This window comes from Sinocyclocheilus rhinocerous, unplaced genomic scaffold (assembly GCF_001515625.1).
Source record: "Sinocyclocheilus rhinocerous isolate Xijiao unplaced genomic scaffold, SAMN03320098_v1.1 scaffold475, whole genome shotgun sequence".
NCBI lineage: Eukaryota > Metazoa > Chordata > Actinopteri > Cypriniformes > Cyprinidae > Sinocyclocheilus > Sinocyclocheilus rhinocerous.
Window position 1 is genome coordinate 1,567,163 of NW_015646677.1, and position 13,401 is coordinate 1,580,563.

Here is a 13,401-nt window from a genome sequence, read left to right on the forward strand (position 1 = left end):
TTTTTGGCTAGGTTTAAAGGGAAAGAGCACTTTTAGATAAACAAGGCAATAATAGATGGCACTCGTGGAGGTAGGAAAACAAAGTTCTTTATGAACCGCAGGATTGCTTCTAATAAAGATTTCAATGCAAAAGGAAAGGCCAGTAGAGCTGACTATTTCTGTCAATGGTAAGTTTGTGATAACGTAAGAAAAGTAGTTTAAATGTTTTGCCACTTGCTTGAGCAACTTAATATATAAATCTAGAAGTAAATGCAAAAGTAAAAAGCATTGGATAATGTGTTGCTTATATTTATTGTGTTTAAACATGTCTGTGAAAGATTACTGTACTGTGCAAAAAAAGAATTGCAATGCTGAAAAAGCATTTTCTGTGACAATATTTGGATTTGAAATATGGCTGTGCGATATGGACAAAAAAAACCTATTGCGATTTCTTTGATCAATTTTGCGATTTCGATTTTAATCACGATTTTGACAGACACAGACATGCTTTACAGTCATTAATGCATTCAGTGTGAATTTGAAACATATTTCCAAAAGAAAACCAATTAGAGCTTTATCAAAAAGCTGTAACATGACTCTGGAACAGACATAAGGCAAAATAATCACTAAGTAAAGGTGTAACAAAATGTCTCTAGAATAGACATATGGCAGAAGAAAAAAAAATCCTGTGTCCAGGGATTTTTTTTGCCTTGCATTGGTCATAGAGCTCTTTGTGGCGTTGCCTCAGATGTTGAACTAGATTTGTTGTGCCAAGTTCACACGTACTCCGTCTGCAGTGCGTATACAGTGTGTGTATGCGGTGCAGAAGCAGCACGGACTCATTTTGCTTTCGCACAGGACGCGTTTGCAGTCCGCTCCTGATCCGCGGTTGTTTACCACAAACACAACATTTATCCATTATTTTGATTTCAAATTCTGAAAATTCCGTTTGTGATTCTCTTTTATTACAGTACAGTAATACAATCTTTCATAGACATATTCACGTTTAAACTCAATAAATATAACTTTGTTTAACTACCACCACGAGTGCCATCTATTATTGCCTTGTTTATCTAAAAGTGCACTTTTCCTTGTTTTAAATCTAGCCAAAAAGCCATGTGTTGACTGTGAAACAGTAGACTTTAATTATATGCATTTATGGAGTAATTTCTAAATTTCCGTGTCAATCCATGTTAATTTTTACTGCGAATAATGCGCTGTCACTTTAATTCAGCGCGTGCAGCACAGCAGAAATAGATTCCGTGCGGAAACGATCGCAGCATGACTGCTGCAGACGCACCGCTCCTGGAGCGCACTGCCAGTGGGAACGCTCTGATCCGTTAACATGGGCGCGGGAAAAATACGCACCACAGACTGTGTGTGTGAACCTGGCGTTACATTTGTATGCCCGCCCGGTCTGTTCTGTTCTCGTGCTCCATTTAGGCGCGCTGCATTCTGATTGGTTCGGATAGCATACTGCGGGAGGTCGGGGGTGCGGAAAATCGTGCTATAAAGCGATTTAGAAATCGCGCAAGCTCAAATCGCGATTTTATGACGATTTCAATTAATCGCACAGCCCTAAAAAAAAACAATGTCATTTACAAGTTGCACCTCAGAAATTTCATCACTTGTCATCTGTGGTCCCTCAAAAGTGATCAAACAAGACAAATATCTCCATATTAATAATTATATCTCTATTTTAGGGCTCTCTTGTAATAACATCTTTCCCCTGTGGTTGCTAGACATCATTTTGCATGCTTACACACACACACACGCTCATTGAGTAAAATAAAGTTGCTAGTGGGGAATCGGGCCTTGCTCATGAGGGATCCAGGCATGGTAGTCGCTTCCAGAGCTGGCATTTGATTAGCTATCCTGCAAGACCTCACTGGTGTTTATTAGATTGCCTGGAGGAAAGTATGGAGACTGCCTTAATCAAACCTGAACGTTAAAAGCAGAACATTTTTTTATTTGGAATAACGTGCACCGATAAATCAAGACCAAGAACGTGGAGCTGTCATGAGTCAAAAACAACAAAGAAGCAACGGAAGGTGAGCATTAGAGCATTATCCGGACAGATAATTTGACACCGACTTCTCCTCAGCTAATCAGACGAGCATCTCCATTAATAACCTTCCTTTCTCTCTCTCTCTCACTGTTAATTAACAGCAATTTTCAGCGGGAAGACTCCAGGCGACCTCTTTGTCTCAGCGGGGAAGGACGGGGACAAAGGATAACACAAATTGAGAGCATTTGTGTGAAAAATAGATGCAAAATTACTGAGTGTGTGACATCAGGAGCTGCTTGCAGTCACTTGAGGACAGGAAGATAAAGTCACCTGACATCATCCAGACTGTAAATAAAGACTCACCTAAAAGATCGCAAGAGACGGTACGCTTTCCCCAGGTCTGAAACCCGTCTGCAGAGAGGAGCCACGGCCAACTCCATCTGTAACATGAACATGAGATGTTCACTCGCAGATGCAAAGAGTCATTGTTTTCTTGACACATAAGAGCTTGACTGTAAAACTTAAACATGATGCATGTAGACACTTTGCATGAGGTTGGATGTCAATTACCTCAAATGTCATTGCATCTTGTGATGTCAGACATAATGTGACAAGTCTAAAGACGCCATGTATTTAAGAGCTACAGTGAGTGTTCAGTAAATAAATGCTTGAATTTTACTGTTCTCACAGAAAGTTAATGTATGACATCTGAATGCTAAAGAAAAATGATTATGGTGTTTTTTTTTGTTGTTATTTTGGAGCTTGACATCCCTATTTCCAATTTACTTTGTGTTTCGTGGTCGAAAAGAAGTTAAATATGGATTTGAAACAATATGATGGTGAGTAAATGACAGAATTTTTACTTTTGAATAAATGTTTTGGTCTATATTTGATTTGAGATCTACATTGAATTTTCAGTGAATGAATGCTTATATTTTGATTGTTTCTCACAGAAAGCTACAGAACCATTTTTATGGTGTTTTTTTAAATATTTTTTATCATTTTGGAGTTTGATAGCCACAGTTCCCATTTACATTGTTTAACTGACGAAAGAAATCTGAATACGGATTTTAAACAACATGAGGTTGAGTTAATGATGATACAATTTTCAATTTTCTTTTGAATTAATTATTTGGTGTAAAGGTACAATTTATTTGTTTTGAGAGCTAAAGTGATTTTTTTTTAATGGATAAATGCTTAAATTAAGCTATTTTTTTTACTTTCCCAATTACTTTGTGATTCATGGACAAAATAAAATTATTGAGAGCCACAGATTAAGTAAAAGAGACGAATGAGGAAGGCTGACCCTCATTTTCCTCACCTGAGCAAAGTCGGCCGCCAACCTCATCTTCCCTCCCTCTCCGAGTGGGCGCAAGAGGCTGGCGTGGCGGATGAAGACGGTGATGGTGCGCTGGGCGATGATCTCTGTACTATCGTAAAGGAAGTCCAGACACTGCAGCGGGCGGAAGTAGTCATTCATCACTCGTGCAATGAAGCCCTGCAGCTCACGCATGTACAGAGAGCATGGCACGTCCGGACGGCCACCTGCTGGTAAAGGACTGGGTGCACGCACACACAGCACACACACACACACGCACACACAAAAAAGTAGTGTACTGTAATCTTGTAATGTGAGCGTAGACTACAGCTACAAGCAACACATTGATTTCCTTTGTCACATAATCAATATCATAAATGTGTAGCTACTGGAACTGCTGAAATACACACACACACACACACACACAAAGTCAGAAAAGGAAGGTCGTGTTAATGCCTTTTAGCAAGTGACAGTCAGTTTTTCTTTACACATATGGGAGGTCATTTTTGGGTGAATCTCACTATAACTTTCTATTTTTTTATATTTTACCTTGAAATAAAAAAAAAATGAATGTGTTAGGGTCCAATTAACGTTTATTTTAATGCTTTAATTAAGCACATTTTCATTTTCATTATCGTAATGGGTTTCTCTTTTATAATTCTTATTTTTTATGATTCTCACTATTGTAATACAGCATGTATTTACTATATTGGAGTACAAATACTATAATAGATTGATCATTTTTTATTTAAAAAATCAGCATACATCAGAGGCACTATTATAAACACAACCATGATAAACTAATAGTTTCATAAAAATATGAAACATTTTATGTTTTTACAAAAATAAATTGTACTTCATTTATTTGCAATATATATTTTTTATATTTATTTATTTATTTTCATTTTGGACTAACATATGACTCAGACATTGATTTTCTGGACAAAACCGTCTCTATGGCATGTTTATTTCTCTGCTGTCTTCCCTCAGGAATGCCCGACAGCGGGGACAGAAATAAAACAAGCCCGCCAAGCCTGACTCCAGTGGCCCTGCGGGGATGAGAGATGTGGACAAAAGAAGCCACGCTGAATCATAGGGGTGACGGTTTAAATGTTATCAAACGCTGGCACATCACTCTCTGTTGTATTCTCTGGACCACCCAGACCAACCAATGAGAGCAAGTGCAAGAGAAAACGAAAGATGAATGCAGAAGACAATCTTCAGGGAATGTGTCCATCATAACAGCCAAAACCACACATGTACATCCCCACATCATGAGGGTGTTCATGTGTCTGCAGTCTGTTTCACTCGCAGTCTCATGGCATCACAGGTTCAGTCTTTCAGCATGAGGACATGAATAACTGAATGGAGATTTGTAAGTTTAAAGACTACATATAAGGAAATCATAATAAAACTCAAAGAGGAGCTGAACTAATTTAGCAGCTAGTATTAAATTGCATCACCCTGTCCTCATAGTATTGTGATTTCCAAACTTAGAAATACTGGCAGTGTCACCATAACTTTTTTAAATGGTAAAGAATTATGGCAACAGCACACCCATTACACTCTGTCTCTGCTTTAAGGAACAATTTATGTTGAAATATAGTGAGCTAAGAGAGACCTGGTCTCATAATTGCCCTCAACAAGACTAAATAGGGCACATAATCCCAAATGTCATGTTTAGTGTTTGAAAAAAAGCCCATGAGGGGAGAACACAGTCTTTGTACAACCATAAATCCCAATTTTGACATCTCTCATTTGTTTTGTGTGGTATTTTGAAATGGTCAAATATATATGGGAAAATTGAGTAAACCTGGAGTGTTAGGTCTCTCACTTTTTAGCTGCAGAGCACTGATGCTGCACGGCATGAGGTGAATTATTTACATAAGACTTACTGGTTGACTACTTTTTTGGACAACTAGTCCATTACGGTGTCCCACAAAGTTTTGCACTTAAAGGGATAGTTCACCCAGAAATGAAAATTACCCCATGATTTACTCACCCTCAAGCCGAGATATGACTTTCTCTCATGAACGCACATAGGACAGTTAGCGTAAGCTAGAGATTATGGTTTGTAAAGTTTTAAATATGGATATTATTCTTACACAAATGCATTGATTTCACTCAGAAGGCCTTTATTAACCCCCAGAGCCATGTTGAGTACTGTTTATGATGAATTTATGCACTTTATTTTGCTTCAAAATCTCGACCACTATTCACTGCCATTATAAAGCTTGGAAGAGCCAGAACATTATTTAATATAACTCTGATTGTATTCGTCTGAAAGAAGAAAGTCATATAGACCTAGGATGGCTTGAGGGTGAGTAAATAATGGGGTCATTTAAATTTTTCAGTGAACTATCCTTTTAAGATGAAAAAGAACTATATTACATTTTCAAGATGATAAGCGGATACAACTGCGGTTGTTTAACAGTATAACATACTACTGTTTATGCAGACTGAGTAGCCTTACATGGAATGGTGCGCAATATATACATTATATACTGACCTGTATGCAGTACATATTATAGTAATACAGTGCATGTGTTGCTTGCTTACCCAGAGAAATCCTCCTGGTGCATAGTAATGAGTATTGCTTCAACAGAGTCGGTAACAGAATTTAGCAGTGGCTGAACGGCGCTACTCATCAGAGCCTGAACCGACTGCAAGAGACACACAAAAACTATAAGTTAACTAAAGAATGTGAATTAAACAAAAAGAGACAGAATTATCCATGATATCAGTCAGCCAGACATTATTGAACGTGTGTGAAAGAGTAGTTCTTCTGAAGGTCATTGGTTCTTGTAGTATTTCTTCACATGATCACATGGCGACTTGCGCCAACACCTGCTCTCCCTCCTCCCATGTGACTGCCTGACATTTGCTGATGGGACATCAGTCTGACCATCGTGTGTGTCACGGCAGCTGGCCCCCCTCGTCCTAGGCTCTTATCCGGCTCTCCATCTCTGAGCGACATCAATGCAAACCCAATAGGTCTCTCTGACCAAATAGGGCCGGTCATCGGCAAAATCCCCTGCAAGCAGGAGATAAAAATCTCCGCTGCACATCTCTTCTTCCTAAACTCTTTCACAACAAAGTAGGTAGTCACGTACTCAGCTTTCCCGGCATTCTTTGCTCAGAGCGGCAACTGGATCTTGGGTGGTGCTGGTGCCCCATTTCGTTCTGTTGCATTTAGTTTTGTTCTGGTTTAGAACAGTTCCTGTCGGTGCAGATAGCCTTGTGGTTAGTGCGCCGACATGTAGTGCACCTGTGCCTCTGGCAACCCGAGTTCGATTCCTGACTCATGGTCCTTTGCCGACCCTGCTTCCCTCTCTCTGCCCTATGCTTTCCTGTCATATCTCCACTGTCCTACAAACAATAAAGACATAAAAGCCCCAAATATATATATTTATATATATATAAAAAAAAGAATAGTTCCTAGTGCGATGTGATGAGGATTGGGGAGAAGCAGAACTAGCACTTGTTGCTGGTGATGGAGGTGCATCTGGGATAAGTCTCTGACAAGTAGCACACTTTCCAAAGGGGGCATAGGCGGTGCTCTGAAGTGTAAATGAACCATGCTTTCATGGATTTTCATGGAGTCATGTGCAAAAGACCATGGCCACAAGGCCACAAAGGCCACATGTACATCCACATCATGTGAAACATTAGGGACAGGGATATCGAGATAACATACCCTACATGGGAGGAGAGCACTGCCTCAACTCTGAGGACAGCGGGTGGTAAAGTGTGGTAATGTGTTTTCACCTTGGACTGTTGTTTACACTTAAAGATCAAGGGTTAAAGCGTGTGTGCGTATCCGTACAGCTGGCAGGTTTCGTTAAAAGAGACGAAGGGGAAGAGAATGACCAGTTTACTCATCTGATAGCCAATTTACCTCAGGGGACAGAGCACTGAATTCAGAGAAGCTCAATGTTTACCCAATTACTTTCCAAAACCACCTCTAGACTCTGTGTGTGCTTGTGTAGAGCTGCAGCATCTCTATCAAAATTTTGACCCTTTTGTTCATTGTCCCGTGTGCTCACTTGTTAATCTTTATCACGAATGCACAAATGCTCACAGCTTGATGGTGTATCATGCACCACTATCTGCATTAATAGTGCAGTGCACTTGTTGCTGAAAAGCACCATGAAATGAATGTTGTGAATATAGAGGACATTACCTGCTGAGAGCTGATATTCAAACCAAAAAGATGTATATAATGTTACTAATGTGACCATGTGTAGTTAGGCCCCGTTAAGTTATTAACATGTATTGCCAGTGACCAGTTGTGATGTTTTTAGCATACTGTTATTTTTGTCAAGAAGCTATATTAACTGAATTATGGATGTCCCTCATATGATCTTTGTAGTGATTCTGATGTAAACAGAATTTTGTTGTTTGTGTTTTACCTCTAAAGATGCTGTGAGCAATTGCTCTGCTGCAGGAGGGAAGGTACCCAGTCCAGATATAACCTGAAAACAACTCAAAGTCAGCAATTATTTAATGTTTAGAGCCCTTGAATATTAATTCCTGTCTTCACTCAAAGTTCAGGCCCTAATAAAATAATCTTACTGAAACAAGCACCTTCACTTTTCACCAGTAAAACTTTGATCACCCCCAGTTTAAATATTTAATCATAGAGAAATCTCTTTTTATTACCTTATTAATCACACCAGCAAGGAAAAAGCTTTGGCTGCTGCTGGCATGTTTTTTTAATGGGGCAGACTGGGAACTACATCAGCTGGTGCTAAAAAAGCCACTTCTGAAATATCACCACTCATATTGTACAGATATGACTGGCGGTGAGTCTGCAGTTTCAAGACTCTCTCCTGAGTAAAGGCACTGCAGCCATATGCTGTTTATAGACAGGTGGTCTGTTTTCCACACATAGAGGAGTTTTTTAATACAGCAGGACTCTAATAATTTCACGCTGACTTTTATTTAAACGCCCCACAAAATCTTTCCTTGGTGTGGAACAGTGATTTCATACATCCTGCTGAGTGAATTTTTACGATCATCTGTTAATAAAACACAGCTTTAGGAAGCACATCATGGCAAAACACCTATGGGATGCCAAACCAGAACTTTGGTTTGATTTCTCATTATCCAGACAAATACTAAGAAAAGAAATTTAGACAGACTGACCCATTTTGCATTTTGTAAAATTGGCACATGCCAATCAAACTAACTGAATAACTCGTATTCTTTTAATTGGAGTTTTAAAAGGGTAGTTAGTTACCCTTTACTCACCATACCTTGTTTATTTCTTTAATATGGGAAGCACAAAGGAAGATGATTAGCAGAATGTACGGAGAGCTATTTACAATACAATGAAAATGAATAGGGACAATATAAGTAGTTCTTAGATCTTCTGGACTATATTTTGAGTGCTATGAAAGCTATATCAGCATATTTCAAAGCTTTGTGCAAGGAACAGACCAAACCTTTTGATCTTCCCATTTACCACACCTCTTAAATGTCTTTTGGATGTCTCAGACATCCAAAAGAAATGTCTCAGTGTATATTCAAATATGTTGAAGTTGTTTGGACTATTTGTGATCCTGGACCACAAAACCAGTCATAAGTAGCACGGGTATATTTGCAGCAATAGCCAAAAATACATTGTATGGGTCAAAATTATTGATTTTTCTTTTATGCCAAAAATCATTAGGATCATTAAGTAAAGATATATAAGTAGTTCTTAGGTCTTCTGGACTATATTTTGAGTGCTATGAAAGCTATATCAGCATATTTCAAAGCTTTGTGCAAGGAACAGACCAAACCTTTTGATCTTCCCAGTTACCACACCTCTTAAATGTCTTTTGGAGCAGTATATATTCAAATATGTTGAAGTTGTTTGGACTATTTGTGATCCTGGACCACAAAACCAGTCATAAGTAGCACGGGTATATTTGTAGCAATAGCCAAAAATACATTGTATGGGTCAAAATTATTGATTTTATTTCGATTTTCTCAATATTTAGATTTTTTTGCACCCTCAGGTTCCAGATTTTCAAATAGTTGTACCAAATATCGTCCTATCCTATAGCTTATTTATTCAGCTTTCAGATTATATATATAAATCTCAATTTAAAAAAATTAAACTTATGACTGGTTTTGTGGTTCACCGTCACATTTTTGTAGTACTTTTAGTGATTTATTTATTTTTTGTTCTTTTTTGGAGCTCGAGAATACTGTTCAAATGAGACAAAAGAAACAATGCTTCTTAGAAGGTAGTAAGTTATATGGGCTTGGAACAACACAAGGATGAATAAATGACTTTGTGGAGTGAAATAAACCTGTAGTGACTATAGTGTCTTGAATGAGAGCTGGTGTTCTTACTTTAGCCACAGCTTGCTGCAGGCGGAAAAGAGAGTTCACCACGGCAATGTTTCTCCTCTGACCCTCCGTCAGGGGTCCGATCACCTGACTGGCATCCCCTTGTGTACACAGCTGAGAGAAATACAGAAGAAAGAAAGAAGGGAGAAAAAATTAGAGATTAAACAATATTGAGCATCACAGCCAAAGACCTCAGTAAATAATCAAGGAGTCAACATCAAAAGCGAGGCGACCGCAGGCTCCCACTAATTTCCCCAGATGTCCCAGTGTTCGTCTGAGGTCAGAAGCGCTTTGCTCAGTGGTGGCACAGCGGTCAGCATGCTGAGACACGGGTGTCACCATGGAGCTCAGACAGCAGAAGCAGCTGGCATTGTGGGTTGAAGAGCGAGCAACAGGGAGACGAAAAATAAGGATTTGCCCAGCTCCGTGCCACACCACAGGAACTAACAAGCAAAAGGTTGTCTCAGTCATGAGCGAACAACCGTACACAAACACGTATTCGTGCCGCACTGCTGCCTTCTGACATAAACAAACTGCTACAGACAAAACAACTCAAAGCCGAAATCGTAAAAAAGCAGCACAACCTCCAAGACATCACACCTCTCATAAAAGGTGGGGGACTGGGGAAATAAAATTGGGGAGAAAAAAATATTACACATCGTCTGCGAGGAAAAACCACATAGGATAGTGGCAGCAGGGGTACCATGGCAACAGTCTAAAAATGGCAAGGCAACGGTTAATTAATGTTTCCCGTGGCAGGTGTGGAGATGCCAAGTAAGGTGCAGTAACGCTAGTGATGATTCTAGGTGGGTAGCTCCTTCACGCCAGATGTTAAATAAAGCGTAGCCTCCGGTGCATATCTGCAGTCCAATACAGTAATGAACCATTCTAAAATTAACTGCTGTGTGACCCTAGGTCTGCGGTAAACCTGCCTGAAGACCAAAAACATTCTTATACCTCTGTAATCCTCATGGAAGAGCGCTGTTGTCAAATATTTCCCCTGCAGCTAAACCAGATTACAGGAAGCTACTTTAAAACTCAAACACTGACCTATTTTTGAAAGAAAAAAAAAAACTTCCATTAGGGAGAATGTCCATTAGTTATTGTATCTATAGTTTAAAGGGACAATTCACCCACAAAATAAATCAGTCATCATTTTCTTACCTTTATGTTGTTCCAAACCCATAAGTCTTTGGTTAATCTTAAAGGCATAAATTAAGATATTTTTAAAGAAACCTGAGAGGTTTCTGGTCCTCCACTGAAAGTCCAGGTAACCAAAAAAGACTAAATTAAATATTCATAATTTAATGCGATCGTACCTCTTCACAAGATTTGTATTAAACCACTCTATTCATAATGATTTCTTTTATGATGCCTTTATGACCTTTTTGGATCTTCTAAGTTTTGGTTGCCTGGACTTTCAATGGAGTAACAGAAACCTGTCAGGTCTTATTGGGATAACTAGGGATAACTTCCGGCTTCGCTACCGTTCGGACGTTCTTGCTTACTGCTCTGCGCTTTGCTCCCTATTTCTGTACTTTTCTACGTCTTATGGGTTTGGAACAACATGAGGGTGAATAAATAAATGACGGAATTTTCACTTTTTTTGTCCGTTTAAATAAAACCATACAGGATTTCTAAGGAACATAACTGAAGAAAGCTGGCAATAACTGCTTCCACGGGATCAACTGATTGGATTGTGACAATGTACATCATCAGGACACAGGCTACAGCTCAGATGAATCATACGGAGAGGTTCTCTGATGCAAGAAGCACTCTTAAAGCCTGGGGTTATCATCTATATGGCACATTGGGCAGCAATTTTATCCACGTTTCGGAAATCATTCAGATCGGAGTTGGTTTAAGTCCCATTCCATTATCACAGCAGGAAGGATATGAGAGGTCAATAGAGATACAGTCCTTCACTTTGTCTTCATTTATATCCATCCATTAACTGATGGAGTCTGTTTGCTGCCTGTGTTAAACTGGGTTTAATCAAAAAGAAACCATCTGTGTCTTGACTTGGAGAGCTTCTTGTTCCCTATATTGTGAGGACATTTTTCCAACTGCTTGAAAGATTTATGCAATATACGATAATGATATCATTTCCAGAAGTAAGTCCAAGGAGAGGTTAAGGTTTGGCCCTGAACTGGCCTTAAATTGAGTTCACAGGGTTATGATGGCTCATCACACACATCTGTAATTCAGGAAAGAACAGAACCAAACCCCCGTTATTCATCTGATTGCTGACATAAGACAGATCGAGTCAATGGGCCAATGATTCGAGGACAGACACCGGACTAATCCAATCACACCCTCCCTGGCGAGGAACAATCAATCACACCTCCAGCTCACAGTGAATGGAGATAGACCTATATGAACAAGTTGGGTCATTTTGCTACAGCTGTGAGGCAATGTAAACAGCTAAGAGGAAAATAAAATGAGTTGGATAACATGAATCAGTATGTGAAACACTGAACCCTCATAATGTTGAAGTGAAACCGAATATTCAGCACAAAATAAATGTAGTCAGACTTGATTTTATAATACTTAGAAAAAGTTATTTAAAATGCCAGAATGCTAGTTACAGGTGCATTTCCATGACATTTCTCAGGCGTTAACGATTACTGGAAAAACTAGATTACTTGATAGAGACCTTATAGTCAATGAAAAAATTTTCAACTCTGTTAATGAAGAGCTACCGTCCTGCCTAACCCCAATCCGTTGTCCATCCATAATCAAACATAACTAAACAACCTAACCAAGGTGTTCATGAGTACTGAAAATTACAAGCAGGTTGACTGCTCTTGTTCTAGATGATGAAATATTTAGAGCAGAGTACACCTTAAAAAATAATTTCGCTACAAATATTTTCATGACTTTGTTTGGAAATGACCATTTTTAAATTGCTGGATATCTCCAGGTTTCAAGAAAATAAACAGGGTAAATGTGTACTTCATGTTGTCTTGAAATTATTTTTTTGTTCTATCTCAGAAGTCAGCTGCATAATCTTTGGAGAGCAGGTAACAATTAACTGAAACGGATTAACTGAAATGAGACTGATTAAGGAATGAGAGGATTCACTCACTTGTAAAGCTAGTTCGGCTTTGTAGTTAACTCAAACTCTATAGATCTACTGATTTATTGGGTAACACTTTACTTAAAGGGTTATTAAAGCAATAAGCCCCAAGAAGCCATGGTTTACAGTGAATTTATAACAGCTAAGGGGCGTTGCTAGGCACGACGCGAAGTGGAGGCTTATTGCTTTTATAAAAACGGTTATTCCATATACGTAGTTTGTTTCACAAAATAAAACCAAGCAAATAAAGTGTAATGATATTAATAAAAACAGTATTCTTCCACCAAAAAATGTAGTTCGTCAGAAACAGTTGTGGTTCCAACAAAGTGGTTGCCAAGCAACACACAAAGTAAACAAAGGTGTATGTTTGTAGAGTAATTTACAACAGCTTCGAACACGGCTCAACCAATCAGAATCAAGGAACGGAACTATCCGTTTTATAATAAAGGATATGATGCATTATAATTATTCATAATGTGCGTTGTAATACATTATATCTTGTCGTAAATAATTGCAACTGAATTTAAAGTGTAACAATGAATTGATAAGTGTTATAATGTATTAACTGTGTTTACAATTATTCATGAGATTGTACAATGCATATAATGTGCATTACAAGGCATAATTAATGCACTAAAGCTACTTTTATAATGCATTATACATAAAGGCTGTAAG

The 13,401-nt window shown here is 38.6% G+C and overlaps 1 protein-coding gene across 1 annotated transcript in view; it reads right to left on the reverse strand.

Annotated features, from left to right (window-relative positions):
• cog5 (component of oligomeric golgi complex 5) overlaps positions 1–13,401 on the reverse strand; it is a 78,230-nt gene that overhangs the window by 8,410 nt on the left and 56,419 nt on the right. The window contains exons 15-19 of the mRNA XM_016512162.1: positions 9,651–9,761; positions 7,718–7,780; positions 5,865–5,968; positions 3,309–3,546; positions 2,351–2,427 (exon numbers count right to left, since the gene is read on the reverse strand). Of these exons, the coding sequence (XP_016367648.1) occupies positions 2,351–2,427; positions 3,309–3,546; positions 5,865–5,968; positions 7,718–7,780; positions 9,651–9,761 (593 nt within the window). The remainder of the gene's footprint in view (positions 1–2,350; positions 2,428–3,308; positions 3,547–5,864; positions 5,969–7,717; positions 7,781–9,650; positions 9,762–13,401) is intronic.